The sequence below is a fragment of the Danio rerio genome, chromosome 6, assembly GCF_052040795.2.
Source record: "Danio rerio strain M-AB ecotype USA chromosome 6, GRCz13ab, whole genome shotgun sequence".
NCBI lineage: Eukaryota > Metazoa > Chordata > Actinopteri > Cypriniformes > Danionidae > Danio > Danio rerio.
In genome coordinates this window covers 10,789,420-10,805,549 of record NC_141026.1, presented here as the reverse complement: position 1 = coordinate 10,805,549, position 16,130 = coordinate 10,789,420, and the positions used below count along the sequence as shown (strand labels likewise).

Sequence of the window (16,130 nt, the reverse complement as noted above, 5' to 3'; positions counted from 1 at the left end):
TCCAGGATCAACATCAGTGAATTTAAATACTGATGGTCCAGGATCAACATCAGTGAATTTATATATATGATGGTCCAGGATCAACATCAGTGAATTTATATATTGATGGTCCAGGATCAACATCAGTAAATTTATATATTGATAGTCCAGGATCAACATCAGTGAATGATGGTCCAGGATCAACATCAGTGAATTTATATATTGATGGTCCAGGATCAACATCAGTGAAGTTATATACTGATGGTCGAGGATCAACATCAGTAAATTTATAAATTGATGGTCCAGGATCAACATCAGTGAATTTATATACTGATGATCCAGGATCAGTATCAGTAAATTTATATATTGATGGTCCAGGATCAACATCAGTAAATTTATATATTGATGGTCCAGAATCAACATCAGTGAATTTATATATTGATGGTCCAGGATCAATATCAGTGAATTTATATATTGATGGTCCAGGATCAACATCAGTGAATTTATATATTGATGGTCCTGGATCAACATCAGTGAATTTATATTTTGATGGTCCAGGATCAACATCAGTGAAGTTATATATTGATGGTCCAGACTCAACATCAGTGAATTTATATATTGATGGTCCAGGATCAACATCAGTGAAGTTATATATTGATGGTCCAGGATCAACATAAGTGAATTTATATATTGATGGTCCAGGATCAACATCAGTGAATTTATATACTGATGGTCCAGGATCAACATCAGTGAATGATGGTCCAGGATCAACATCAGTGAATTAATATATTGATGGTCCAGGATCAACATCAGTGAATTTATATATTGATGGTCCAGGATCAACATCAGTGAATTTATATATTGATGGTCCAGGATCCACATCAGTGAATTTATATTTTGATGGTCCAGGATCAACATCAGTGAATTTATATATATGATGGTCCAGGATCAACATCAGTAAATTTATATATTGATGGTCCAGGATCAACATCAGTGAAGTTATATATTGATGGTCCAGGATCAACATAAGTGAATTTATATATTGATGGTCCAGGATCAACATCAGTGAATTTAAATACTGATGGTCCAGGATCAACATCAGTGAATTTATATATATGATGGTCCAGGATCAACATCAGTGAATTTATATATTGATGGTCCAGGATCAACATCAGTAAATTTATACATTGATAGTCCAGGATCAACATCAGTGAATGATGGTCCAGGATCAACATCAGTGAATTTATATATTGATGGTCCAGGATCAACATCAGTGAAGTTATATACTGATGGTCGAGGATCAACATCAGTAAATTTATAAATTGATGGTCCAGGATCAACATCAGTGAATTTATATACTGATGATCCAGGATCAGTATCAGTAAATTTATATATTGATGGTCCAGGATCAACATCAGTAAATTTATATATTGATGGTCCAGAATCAACATCAGTGAATTTATATATTGATGGTCCAGGATCAACATCAGTGAATGATGGTCCAGGATCAACATCAGTGAATTTATATGTTGATGGTCCAGGATCAACATCAGTGAAGTTATATTTTGATGGTCCAGGATCAACATCAGTGAATGATGGTCCAGGATCAACATCAGTAAATTTATATATTGATGGTCCAGGATCAACATCAGTGAAGTTATATATTGATGGTCCAGGATCAAGATTAGTGATTTTATATACTGATGGTCCAGGATCAGTATCAGTTAATTTATATATTGATGGTCCAGGATCAACATCAGTGAATTTTTTATTGATGGTCCAGGATCAACATCAGTGAATTTATATATTGATGGTCCAGGATCAACATCAGTGATTTTATAAATTGATGGTCCAGGATCAACATCAGTGAATTTATATAATAATGGGCTGGTATGCTATGCTCGTTTTTTTTTTTTTTTTTTTTTTGTGGTAATAAAAAGACACTCTAAAAAATGTCGAGAAACGAACAACAATTTATGTTCTACTGAAGGAAAAAATTATGTGATGGGAAGTAAATAGTCTAAGCTTCACCTGTGGCAGTAATATATATATAAACATATACATACGTGTGTGTGTGTGTGTGTGTTTTGATTTATATTTTGTAAACAGAACTTGTCGCAACCTTTCACTTGCATTGTTTTTTTTTCTAATATGAAAGTCAGTTCCCTTTAAATGTTTGATTTTTGTGTTCAGCCGCCAATTCATTTCAATTTCATTTGTATAGCGCTTTTTACAATAATTATTGTTTCAAAGCATCTTTACAAAAGGTGCACAATACTGCATTACAATCAAGTAAGTTACATTCATTTGTTCATTTTCCTTTGGCTTAGTCTCTTTTTTTTCATCAGGAGTTGAACAGCGGAATGAACTGCCAACCTATCCAGCATATGTTTTACACAACGGATGCTCTTCCAGTTGCAATCCAGTACTGGGAAACACCCACACACACATTCACACACATACACCATGGCTTATTTTGTTCATTCAATCCACCTGTACCTCATGTCTTTGGACTGTGGTTGAAACCGGGGCACCTGGAGGAAGCTCGCGCGAACAGAGAACATGCAATCTCCAAACGCCAACTGAGACGGGACTCAAACCAGCGACTTTCGTGCAGTAAGGCTACAGTTCTAATCACCGAGCCACCATGTTGCAAAGTTACAATCAAATATAAGTAACTATATAAATAATTAACCTGCAATTGTATTGCTTATAGGGGATTTCTATGCCAAGTATATTCACGACGATTAAATGTTATCTGTAACATTTACTCTGTAAGTTTTATCACATTGTAACAATAAATGTTGTTTTGAGGTAACAACACCATTACAATTATTTATCTTAGTTCTTTATCACTTTTGTTACTTTTAACGTTTTTAACTATTTAAATGGGTTGAATTTAAACTAATTAAATTTAGTAATGTTTAACTTGATGTTTAACTTTGTTTAAATTCACGCCATATAAATTGTTCACAACCACTTTACTTAAAAAAATAATCTGAATATTTTTTTTTATCTGTATATAGCATAGCGTTTTTGATTGTTCATTTGTGTTTTATAAACTACTTATAATGTGTCGTTCAAGCAGACTATTTGTTTAGACAATTTATTTGAAGAGGCCGAAATAAAATATTCCTTTTCAGACAGAAGGAAAAATCAAATAAAACAAAAGCATTTTTGAAATTTACTTTTTTACTAAGAATTTCAGCAAATAAATGTTTTAAATTATAATATTCATGTGTGAAATTTTGAAGACGAGTTATTATGGGCTAGTTTATAACATGGATAAGCAATTTGATGGAGTGGTGTTTTATGCTGTATATTGATGAATTAAAATATTTAGGCCTATATATTTTTTTCTAACGTTTTAAATAGAATTTTAAATTCCGTTTGTCATTAACAAAAAAAAATCAACACTTTAAAAAGACGTTTTGTCCTTTCTATTAATCCATTCACTTCATAAATTAATTTGTATTTTTTTGGTACATGGGGAAAATTTAACGCATTATCTCATATTAACGCAACATGTTTCCAAATATAGGGCATTTACGGATATGACCAAGCCGAAATAGTAATCGAAATGTGTGTTTTTTAACGTTTTTTGATAGGTTGCCTCCTGTGTAAAATATTTCGACAATTATTATCGACAGACAACCAACTGGACAAAACAGTCCCAATTAGTATTAAATGGCTTGAATTGGGTAAAAAACATTGTTTAGGCCTAAATTTCGTTCTTTGAACATATTTCTCCACAAATAAAAAATTGATGTAAGTTTATATGGCCTATATATCTAAATTAAAAACAAAAAGATAAAAGATAGGCTATAGCTGTCACACAAATAGGCTATGAAGTAAAACAAGAATAAAAATGCAATAATATAGCTACTGCGGTTAAATACGTATATATATATCTAACGATTTTAACAAATTATTAAAATATTGATCTATAATGTGTGTGTATTTTATATTTATATAGCTGCTTGTTTAGTTTGGCCGGAATTGTCATTGTACGGCTTTAATTATTGTGCTTGGTTTGAGGAGATTTCAAACAATAACACAAACCTGTGCTGTTGCGTCATAATTAGAATGGAACATTTAGAATGTCTTGCATTCCTAAACAGCTTCTCTGTACAGATTTGTCATTTGACTTGATTTTTCTGTCTGCATTACACGAATTCAACAGCGTTAGTGTTTTATCCAACCGCTTTTGTGATCATGGGACAGAAGAGAAAGAGAGATTGTTTTTCTGACAGCGATTGCGTTATTGCGCACAATTTCCATCATGGTGCGCAAACAAAATCCTGCCCCAACGAGGCGTTCGACCATCTCGAGCCCGTTGAGGAGAGGCGACCATCAAAAAAGATGAGGAGCGGGTCGTCTTCTACTTACTTCTCTGCTCAAAGTGTCACCTCTGAGGAGAGAAATTCGGAATATTATGATACTTTCATGGATTTCTCTGTGGAGAGTCATGAAGTTCTGAAAACTGACACCAGCAGCGGCCTGAGTCTTGACGAGGCCAGGTCTAGTTCCAGCTCCAACAGTAGCTCCAGCGGGGCGTCCAGCTCCAGAAGCAGCTGCAGCAGGTCTTCCAGCTCCAATACCAGCTCCAGCAGGACTTCCAGCTCCAACAGCACCTCCAGCAGGACGTCCAGCTCCAGCAGTCTTGAAGGTCAGGAGGTTTAACATCCTTTATCCTTTTGACCTTTAAATGATCTCAATAATGTTCATGCTGTGTTCCAACAACATGTGTTAATATAATATGTGTTAATTACTTACATTAGGTGTATTAGAATCCTTTTACTTAAATTGAGTTGGGAAGAAATATGAAATATTCAAAATAATAGACAAATGTTCTGTCAAATTATGAATTAAAATGTCAGCTTTAATCCTCTTGTTGTGTGTTCTCTTCTATAATGTTTATTCATTTTATTTTTTGCAGAAGATATTTTGGGCCGCTACAGAATTGTAAAAAAGCTCGGCCAGGGAGGATACGGGACAGTCCTTGAAGCAGTTCGTCTGACGGATGGTCTTGAGGTATATTTTACTCACTACATCTAGCAAAATATTTCTCTCAGTGTCTGTTCAAGTCTGTTTATTGTGTCACATGACATTGAAAAAGTTGAATGACTGTGATGATTTGAGCTCAGAGCAAGAATTACTAATGTTTTGTTTTGTGGATCAGGTGGCAATGAAGGTGGTCATGAAGAGCAGTGACATGGATTACCTCAGCATTGTAAGCAGCTCTCTTGGTTTTTACTTCAAAATTTGTTAATTAGAGCCAAACATGATTTTAAACATCACTGACAACAAATGTCTTTCCTCTACAGCCTGGTCATCCTACACCCCTTCCGTTAGAGGTTGCTCTAACCATTCTTGCCAACAATGGTCCGACCGTTCCTCAGATAATCCGGATGCTGGAGTGGCAGGAGAGGTCTGACTCCTACATAATGATCTTGGAGCGTCCCTCACCCTGCGAAGACCTATTTGATTTTCTGGAGCGGCACTTAGGAACCCTCAGTGAGAACATGACAAGGCACATCATGAGGCAGGTAGTGCAGGCTGCCCATATGTGCTGTCAGCGAGGGGTCCTCCATCGGGACATTAAATTAGAAAACCTCCTGATAAACAAGGAAACTCTGGAAGTGAAGCTCATCGACTTTGGCTGCGGTGACCTTCTAAAGACCTCAGCATATACAACATTCTGTGGTATGTATTGTCCTTCAAATCTGCAGTTTGAGATTTTACTTCTTCAACTCCATATTTTGAACAGCATCAGCTTTCTTACTGTCACTAATGAAGAAAATCTTTTTTCAGGGACTGAAGATTACTGTCCACCTGAATTTAAATCCAGTGGCAGGTACCATGGAAAGGCGGCAACTGTTTGGTCACTGGGGGTTCTCCTGTATGAGCTGCTGTGTGGAGAACCTCCTAAAGACAGTGACCTGGACTTGACAGACGAAAGAACTTGGATCAAATCTGGATTGTCAACAGGTGAGCTGGCCATTTATTACAGCAGAGAAAGCAAACTGTAAATCTGAATGACACACAGGAATTATTCAGTGATGTTCATCAGTTTTGGCCTTCATGTTTCAGCATCATCAAATCTTATTGTTTGGATTGTGATTATTAAAGCAAGTAGATGTAGTTCAGGTAATAATAATCAGACTCCTCCATCTTTTTCCACAGAGTGCTGCCAACTGGTCCAGTCCTGCCTGCAGAGGAGCCCCAGGAAGAGGATCGCTTTGGGGAAACTCAGCAGCCATCGCTGGTTCAAGGTATTCAATTCTACATTTACTTTCTTGAGCATTTTTATACAGGAGGTGTGTGTAACATAGAGACCAACAAATGTGTGTGTTGCTTGTTTCAGGTCACCAGATAAAGAACAACAAGAAGTTCCAGACCCCTCCATCAAGACGATTATATCATCTGATCTTCTACATCTTCTTGTCATGAGACTCAAATAAATTATTGTTTTATAAACACCGTTGTGCCTGAACGTCCTGTAATGGATTGAGGAGAAAATGTGCCTGCAAGAAGCAAACCAGAGCTGATTCTCAACACTAACCCAGTTCCAGTGCTGTGTGTCAACACTGTCCTCATCTGTCAACACTTACAGATCCTGACAAAGCTGTAGCTGTCTTAACTTTAGCTTTAGTCTCTCCATCCCGAACATGCTTTATAGAGGGACCCTCAAGAGCACAGGTGTCAAATCCAGTTTGTGTAGGGCCGCAGCTCTGCTCAGTTTAGTTCCAACCCTGCTTCAACACACTTACCTGTGGGTTTCTCACAAGCCTGAGAGACTCAATGAGTTTGATCAGGTGTGTTTAATCAGGGTTAAAGCTAAACTGTGCAGAGCTGCGGCCCTCAAGGAACTGGATTTGACACCTGTGCTCAAGGGGATCCTGAGCAGCTGCATCAACTGAACTACCTCCAAACACATGCACTTATTCAGAGGAACTGTGTTTACTGATAAATGTAATGTTTCTGCTTCGGTTTCTGCTTCTGAATTGTTTAATGCACTTTAATGTCTGTCTTGCACTGTTTGCACTTTACATCATCAGGTAGTTTACTCTTTAACCCTTGGTTCTGAGGTGTTTTGTGTTGTTTGTGTGTCTCCTACTGTTTTGTGTAGTTGTGTGTGGTTTTTATGTGGTAACTGGATAAACATGGTCTCATTTCACTGTGTACTGTTAAGATGACAATAAAGCTCTTTGCACTTGAACTTGCTCATCTCACTGTCTTCATGGTTTTAAAAAAGTGACTGTTGCAAGGTTATTTTAGTAAACAAAGACTAAAAGTAGTAGTCAAACAACTTTTACATGAACTGAAACAGAAATCAGAATAAATTAAAAAGTAAAATTAAATGATCACACTGTAATAAAAATCTAAAATATATGATCATTTTCAGATTTAATAAGCACTCTCTTTATGGTTGGAATTCTGGCTGTTTTCTCTATTCTGACAATATCTGTTATGATGATTTTACAGACAGACACATCAGTCAAATGCATGTTTATGTTCATTAAACATCTGTTATACCTTGTCTTTAGGCATATTTGACCGCAAATAAAGATTTAATAAGTTTCTCTGAATTCTTCATCATTTCTTCTTTTCTAAATTCAAGTTTGAAAAATAAATAATTTGTGATTTGATTTGCATTATCATGATTAATCAAAATATAAATTCCTGAAGAGTACCCTACTTTTGGAGAGCCAGCTCATTTGCATTTAAAGGCACAGACAGAAAAAGCTAAAATCTGACCCAAAAACAAGCTCTAATAAATGATCTGATGGTTATTTTACCTGAAACTTCATAGACACATTCTAGAGACTTCATCTTGATAAAAGAGCAAAGTAGGAGCCCTTTAAAATGCAGGATTATCAATGTTGAATAAGCACTAAAATCAAACGATTAGTACTATTATCCAATCAATAGGTAACCAGTGTTATGTGTAATTACTTACAAAATAACTAGTGTCTGTAATTAAATTGCTTCTCTACTGAAAATTAGAGTAAAAGATTCCTTTTCATTCATTTTCCGTCTGCTTAGTCCCTGTTCCAGTTACTATGACCATTTATGTGAAGCTGCTTTGACACAATCTACATTGTAAAAGCGCTATACAAATAAAGCTGAATTGAATTGAATTTATTCATCAACAGTCACCACAGCGGAATGAACCCCCAAGTTAGCCAGCACATGTTTTACACAGCCGATGCCCTTCCAGCTGTAAGTCAGTACTGGAAAACATCCATACACACTCATTCACACACATAGACTACAGCCAATTTAGCTTATTCAGTTCACCTATAGCACATGTTTTTGGACATGTGGGCGAAACCGGAGCACACACAGAAAACCCACACTGACATGGGGAGAACATGCAAACTCCACACAGACCCAGATGGGGATTGAACCAGTGACCTTCTTGCTGTGAGGCGACAGTGCTACCCACTTCCTTTTCATTTTTATGTGATTTAATTACAGTTACTTATAATATACTTGCTTAATACTTTACTTAATTTCTACAGTTCTGTATAAATCAGTTACGAGAAACAGAGTGATTGCATTTTTTGTGTGTGTTATACAAATATATTTTGTGGAATAATTGTATTTTGCAACTAAAGGAGGTGTTATGTCCTGAGACGTTTCTTTAGTGTGCACAATGTGCTTTGTTTTGTTATTCCAGGGGTGTCCAAACTCGGTCCTGGAGGGCTGGTGTCCTGAAGAGTTTAGCTCCAACTCTAATCAAAGACACCTGAATCATCTGATCAAGCTCTTGCTAGATATACTAGTAACTTCCTGGCAGGTGTGTTAAAGCAAGTTGGAGCTAAACTAAGCAGGACAACGACCCTTCGGGACCGAGTTTGGACATCCCTGTGTTATTCTCTCTCTCTCTCTCTCTCTCTCTCTCTCTCTCTCTCTCTCTGTGTGTCTCTCTCTCTCCCTGCAGGTAATTGTGTCCACCTGGTAGTGATCATTGGATCTTTCCAGTGATTGGCTGTTGGGAGAAGAGAGAGAGTATTTAACCTGAGTTGCACTGCAAACCAGTGTTGGTGGTGGTTAGATGGTGCAGCAGCTGAGCTCTTCTCCACATACAGACATGTTGTTTACTAGAGCTTTAACGATTTGTTTTAGCTTAAGTAGCTCAGTTGTGTTGAGGCTATTGAAGTCAATCTTCTACTAGTAATGATCTTCTTAACATCTAAAAATTCACCCAAAGAAAAGTGAGTCAGGTTGATTTGTTTATATTTATTTTGAGGGTTAAGTAGGAGGGTGGGTGCCATTTTTGTTTTGAATCATTTTCTCCTGTTTGTAACAGTAAAGAGTTATAGATTGTTGATGTATTTTTGTTTCTTTTTTTTTAGATTAGCAAAAGATTTATCTTAGGAGTTAGCTTGGTTTTGTTTGTTGTTTTGGCTTTACCCCCTTCTGAATTAATACCCTGTTTTCTTTGTTACATTTTATTTCTGTAAATAAACTTGTCTCTGTTTCTTGATTTTTTTGTTTTTTTTGTTTTACCTTGTTGTTTTTGAATCTCTAGCCATTCTGTTTGAGGAGGTGAGTTTCTCTTTTTCCAGCCATTGACATCACCAACCATTTATTTTCTGTTGCAGTTACATCCCTAGACATAAAAAGATCATAACAGAGGATAGATTTATCTGGCAATTGTACATGCTCAAGAAACAATTATATAGTTAGATATAATATATTATATAGTTATAAACAATAAACAATTATATAGTTAGATTTGTCCATGTAATGTAAAATAATTTGTCCATAAATTTAATTTGATGGTCCAGGATCAACATTAGTAAATTTATATATTGATAGTCCAGGATCAATATCAGTGAATGATGGTCCAGGATCAACATCAGTGAATTTAAATACTGATGGTCCAGGATCAACATCAGTGAATGATGGTCCAGGATCAACATCAGTGAATTTATATTTTGATGGTCCAGGATCAACATCAGGGAATGATGGTCCAGGATCAACATCAGTGAATTTATATACTGATGGTCCTGGATCAACATCAGTGAATTTATATTTTGATGGTCCAGGATCAACATCAGTGAATTTATATACTGATGGTCCAGGATCAATATCAGTGAATGATGGTCCAGGATCAACATCAGTGAATTCATATACTGATGGTCCAGGATCAATATCAGTAAATTATTATATTGATGGTCCTGGATTAACATCAGTAAAGTTATATATTGATGGTCCAGGATCAACATCAGTGAATTTATATATTGATGGTCCAGGATCAACATAAGTGAATTTAAATACTGATGGTCCAGGAACAACATCAGTGAATTTATATACTGATGGTCCAGGATCAACATCAGTGAATTTATATTTTGATGGTCCAGGATCAACATCAGTGAATTTATATACTGATGGTCCAGGATCAACATCAGTGAATTTATATTTTGATGGTCCAGGATCAACATCAGTGAATTTATATACTGATGGTCCAGGATCAACATCAGTGAATTTATATTTTGATGGTCCAGGATCAACATCAGTGAATTTATATTTTGATGGTCCAGGATCAACATCAGTGAATTTAAATACTGATGGTCCAGGATCAACATCAGTGAATTTGTATATTGATGGTCCAGGATCAACATAAGTGAATTTATATGTTGATGGTCCAGGATCAACATCAGTGAATTTAAATACTGATGGTCCAGGAACAACATCAGTGAATTTATATTTTGATGGTCCAGGATCAACATCAGTGAATGATGGTCCAGGATCAACATCAGTGAATTTATATATTGATGGTCCAGGATCAACATCAGTGAATTTATATGTTGATGGTCCAGGATCAACATCAGTGAATTTAAATACTGATGGTCCAGGAACAACATCAGTGAATTTATATTTTGATGGTCCAGGATCAACATCAGGGAATGATGGTCCAGGATCAACATCAGTAAATTTATATATTGATGGTCCAGGATCAACATCAGTGAATTTATATATTGATGGTCCAGGATCAACATCAGTGAATTTGTATATTGATGGTCCAGGATCAACATCAGTGAATTTATATATTTATGGTCCAGGATCAAGATTAGTGATTTTATATATTGATGGTCCAGGATCAACATCAGTTTATTTTTATATTGATGGTCCAGGATCAACATCAGTAAATTTATGAATTGATGGTCCAGGATCAACATCAGTGAATTTGTATATTGATGGTCCAGGATCAACATAAGCGAATTTAAATACTGAGGGTCCAGGAACAACATCAGTGAATTTATATATTGATGGTCCAGAATCAACATCAGTGAATTTATATATTGATGGTCCAGGATCAACATCAGTGAATGATGGTCCAGGATCAACATCAGTAAATTTATATGTTGATGGTCCAGGATCAACATCAGTGAATTTAAATACTGATGGTCCAGGATCAACATCAGTGAAGTTATATTTTGATGGTCCAGGATCAACATCAGTGAAGTTATATATTGATGGTCCAGGATCAAGATGATTTTATATACTGATGGTCCAGGATCAGTATCAGTTAATTTATATATTGATGGTCCAGGATCAACATCAGTGAATTTTTTATTGATGGTCCAGGATCAACATCAGTAAATTTATATATTGATAGTCCAGGATCAACATCAGTGAATGATGGTCCAGGATCAACATCAGTGAATTTATATATTGATGGTCCAGGATCAACATCAGTGAAGTTATATACTGATGGTCGAGGATCAACATCAGTAAATTTATAAATTGATGGTCCAGGATCAACATCAGTGAATTTATATACTGATGATCCAGGATCAGTATCAGTAAATTTATATATTGATGGTCCAGGATCAACATCAGTGAATTTATATATTGATGGTCCAGAATCAACATCAGTGAATTTATATATTGATGGTCCAGGATCAACATCAGTAAATTCATATATTGTTGGTCCAGGATCAACGTTTGTGAATGATGGTCCAGGATCAACATCAGTAAATTTATATATTGATAGTCCAGGATCAACATCAGTGAATGATGGTCGAGGATCAACATCAGTGAAGTTATATATTGATGGTCCAGGATCAACATCAGTGAAGTTATATACTGATGGTCCATGATCAACATCAGTGAATTTATATATTGATGGTCCAGGAACAACATCAGTGAATTTATATACTGATGGTCCAGGATCAACATCAGTGAATTTATATATTGATGGTCCAGGATCAATATCAGTGAATGATGGTCCAGGATCAACATCAGTGAATTCATATACTGATGGTCCAGGATCAATATCAGTGAATTTATATATTGATGGTCCAGGATCAATATCAGTGAATGATGGTCCAGGATCAACATTAGTGAATTTATATATTGATGGTCCAGGATCAACATCAGTGAATTTATATATTGATGGTCCTGGATCAACATCAGTGAAGTTATATATTGATGGTCCAGGATCAACATCAGTGAAGTTATATATTGATGGTCCAGGATCAACATAAGTGAATTTATATATTGATGGTCCAGGATCAACATCAGTGAATTTATATACTGATGGTCCAGGATCAACATCAGTGAATGATGGTCCAGGATCAACATCAGTGAATTAATATATTGATGGTCCAGGATCAACATCAGTGAATTTATATATTGATGGTCCAGGATCAACATCAGTGAATTTATATATTGATGGTCCAGGATCCACATCAGTGAATTTATATTTTGATGGTCCAGGATCAACATCAGTGAATTTATATATTGATGGTCCAGGATCAACATCAGTGAATTTATATATTGATGGTCCAGGATCAACATCAGTGAATTTATATATATGATGGTCCAGGATCAACATCAGTAAATTTATATATTGATAGTCCAGGATCAACATCAGTGAATGATGGTCCAGGATCAACATCAGTGAATTTATATATTGATGGTCCAGGATCAACATCAGTAAATTTATATATTGATAGTCCAGGATCAACATCAGTGAATGATGGTCCAGGATCAACATCAGTGAATTTATATATATGATGGTCCAGGATCAACATCAGTGAATTTATATATTGATGGTCCAGGATCAACATCAGTAAATTTATATATTGATAGTCCAGGATCAACATCAGTGAATGATGGTCCAGGATCAACATCAGTGAATTTATATATTGATGGTCCAGGATCAACATCAGTGAATTTATATACTGATGATCCAGGATCAGTATCAGTAAATTTATATATTGATGGTCCAGGATCAACATCAGTGAATTTATATACTGATGATCCAGGATCAGTATCAGTAAATTTATATATTGATGGTCCAGGATCAACATCAGTGAATTTATATATTGATGGTCCAGGATCAACATCAGTAAATTCATATATTGTTGGTCCAGGATCAACATTTGTGAATGATGGTCCAGGATCAACATCAGTAAATTTATATATTGATAGTCCAGGATCAACATCAGTGAATTTTAATACTGATGGTCCAGGATCAACATCAGTGAATTTATATATTGATGGTCCAGGATCAACATCAGTAAATTTATATATTGATGGTCCAGGATCAACATCAGTGAATTTATATATTGATGGTCCAGGATCAACATCAGTAAATTCATATATTGTTGGTCCAGGATCAACATTTGTGAATGATGGTCCAGGATCAACATCAGTAAATTTATATATTGATAGTCCAGGATCAACATCAGTGAATTTTAATACTGATGGTCCAGGATCAACATCAGTGAATTTATATATTGATGGTCCAGGATCAACATCAGTAAATTTATATATTGATAGTCCAGGATCAACATCAGTGAATGATGGTCCAGGATCAACATCAGTGAATTTATATATTGATGGTCCAGGATCAACATCAGTGAATTTATAGATTGATGGTCCAGGATCAACATCAGTAAATTTATATATTGATAGTCCAGGATCAACATCAGTGAATGATGGTCCAGGATCAACATCAGTGAATTTATATATTGATGGTCCAGGATCAACACCAGTAAATTTATATATTGATGGTCCAGGATCAACATCAGTAAATTTATATATTGATGGTCCAGGATCAACATCAGTGAATTTATATATTGATGGTCCAGGATCAACATCAGTGAATTTATATATTGATGGTCCAGGATCAACATCAGTGAATTTGTATATTGATGGTCCAGGAACAACATCAGTGAATTTAAATACTGATGGTCCAGGATCAACATCCGTGAATTTATATACTGATGGTCCAGGAACAACATCAGTGAATTTATATACTGATGGTCGAGGATCAACATCAGTGAATTTATATACTGATGGTCCAGGAACAACATCAGTGAATTTATATACTGATGGTCCAGGATCAACATCAGTGAATTTATATATTGATGGTCCAGGATCAACATCAGTGAATTTATATATTGTTGGTCCAGGAACAACATCAGTGAATTTATATATTGATGGTCCAGGATCAACATCAGTGAAAGATGGTCCAGGATCAACATCAGTGAAGTTATATATTGTTGGTCCAGGAACAACATCAGTGAATTTATATATTGATGGTCCAGGATCAACATCAGTGAATTTAAATACTGATGGTCCAGGATCAACATCAGTGAATTTAATTACTGATGGTCCAGGAACAACATCAGTGAATTTATATATTGATGGTCCAGGATCAACATCAGGGAAGTTATATATTGATGGTCCAGGATCAACATCAGTGAATTTATATATTGATGGTCCAGGATCAACATCAGTGAATTTATATATTGATGGTCCAGGATCAACATCAGTGAATTTATATACTGATGGTGCAGGATCAACATCAGTGAATTTAAATACTGATGGTCCAGGATCAACATCAGTGAATTTATATATTGATGGTCCAGGATCAGTATCAGTAAATTTATACTGTATGTTGATGGTCCAGGATCGAAATTAGTGAATTTATATATTGTTGGTCCAGGAACAACATCAGTGAATTTATATATTGATGGTCCAGGATCAACATTAGTGAATGATGGTCCAGGATCAACATCAGTGAATTTATATACTGATGGTCCAGGATCAACATCAGTGAATTTATATATTGATGGTCCAGGATCAACATCAGTGAATTTATATATTGTTGGTCCAGGATCAACATCAGTGAAGTTATATATTGATGGTCCAGGATCAACATCAGTGAATTTAAATACTGATGGTCCAGGATCAACATCAGTGAATTTATATATTGTTGGTCCAGGATCAACATCAGTGAATTTGAATATTGATGGTCCAGGATCAACATCAGTGAATTTATATATATGATGGTCCAGGATCAACATCAGTGAATGATGGTCCAGGATCAACATCAGTGAATTTATATTTTGATGGTCCAGGATCAACATCCGTGAATTTATATTTTGATGGTCCAGGATCAACATCAGTAAATTTATATATTGATGGTCCAGGATCAACATTAGTGAATGATGGTCCAGGATCAACATCAGTGAATTTATATATTGATGGTCCAGGATCAACATCAGTGAATTTATATATTGATGGTCCAGGATCAATATCAGTGAATTTACATACTGATGGTCCAGGATCAACATCAGTGAAGTTATATATTGATGGTCCAGGATCAACATCAGTGAATTTATATATTGATGGTCCAGGATCAACATCAGTGAATGATGGTCCAGGATCAACATCAGTGAATTTATATATTGTTGGTCCAGGATCAACGTCAGGGAATTTATATATTGATGGTCCAGGATCAACATCAGTGATTTTATATATTGATGGTCCAGGATCAACATCAGTGAATTTATATATTGATGGTCCAGGATCAACATCAGTGAATGATGGTCCAGGATCAACATCAGTGAATTTATATATTGATAGTCCAGGATCAACATCAGTGAATGATGGTCCAGGATCAACATCAGTGAATTTATATATTGATGGTCCAGGATCAACATCAGTGAATGATGGTCCAGGATCAACATCAGTGAATTTATATATTGATGGTCCAGGATCAACATCAGTAAATTTATATATTGATAGTCCAGGATCAACATCAGTGAATGATGGTCCAGGATCAACATAAGTAAATTTATATATTGATGGTCCAAGAGCAACATCAGTAAATTTAT

General features: G+C 35.6%; 1 protein-coding gene and 2 long non-coding RNA genes across 7 annotated transcripts in view; all 3 read left to right on the top strand.

Annotated features, from left to right (window-relative positions):
- LOC147843375 (uncharacterized) overlaps window positions 1-16,130 on the top strand; it is a 704,457-nt gene that overhangs the window by 615,914 nt on the left and 72,413 nt on the right. The window lies entirely within an intron of this gene.
- Window positions 1,906-7,201, top strand: LOC100537673 (serine/threonine-protein kinase pim-1-like). 3 transcript variants are annotated; one of them, XM_087256823.1, is made up of 8 exons: window positions 1,906-2,322; window positions 2,954-4,648; window positions 4,919-5,013; window positions 5,162-5,212; window positions 5,307-5,685; window positions 5,794-5,970; window positions 6,166-6,254; window positions 6,347-7,201. In XM_087256823.1, exons 2-8 carry the CDS (start codon window positions 4,195-4,197, stop codon window positions 6,356-6,358), a joined length of 1,257 nt encoding a protein of 418 aa, XP_087112949.1. In that variant the 5' UTR covers window positions 1,906-2,322; window positions 2,954-4,194; the 3' UTR covers window positions 6,359-7,201. The 3 variants fall into 3 exon arrangements, 1 of the variants encoding a protein (XP_087112949.1); XR_015493283.1 differs by having other exon boundaries at window positions 1,912-4,648; window positions 6,347-6,675; window positions 6,849-7,201; XR_015493284.1 differs by having other exon boundaries at window positions 1,912-4,648; window positions 6,347-6,675; window positions 6,833-7,201.
- The window catches only part of LOC147843376 (uncharacterized), a 21,408-nt gene continuing 14,441 nt past the window's right edge, over window positions 9,164-16,130 (top strand). For 2 of the 3 annotated variants that reach the window (XR_015493354.1, XR_015493355.1), the window contains exon 1: window positions 9,164-9,673. This is a non-coding gene — a long non-coding RNA (uncharacterized LOC147843376). The remainder of the gene's footprint in view (window positions 9,674-16,130) is intronic. The other variant, XR_015493356.1, reaches the window with a different exon arrangement.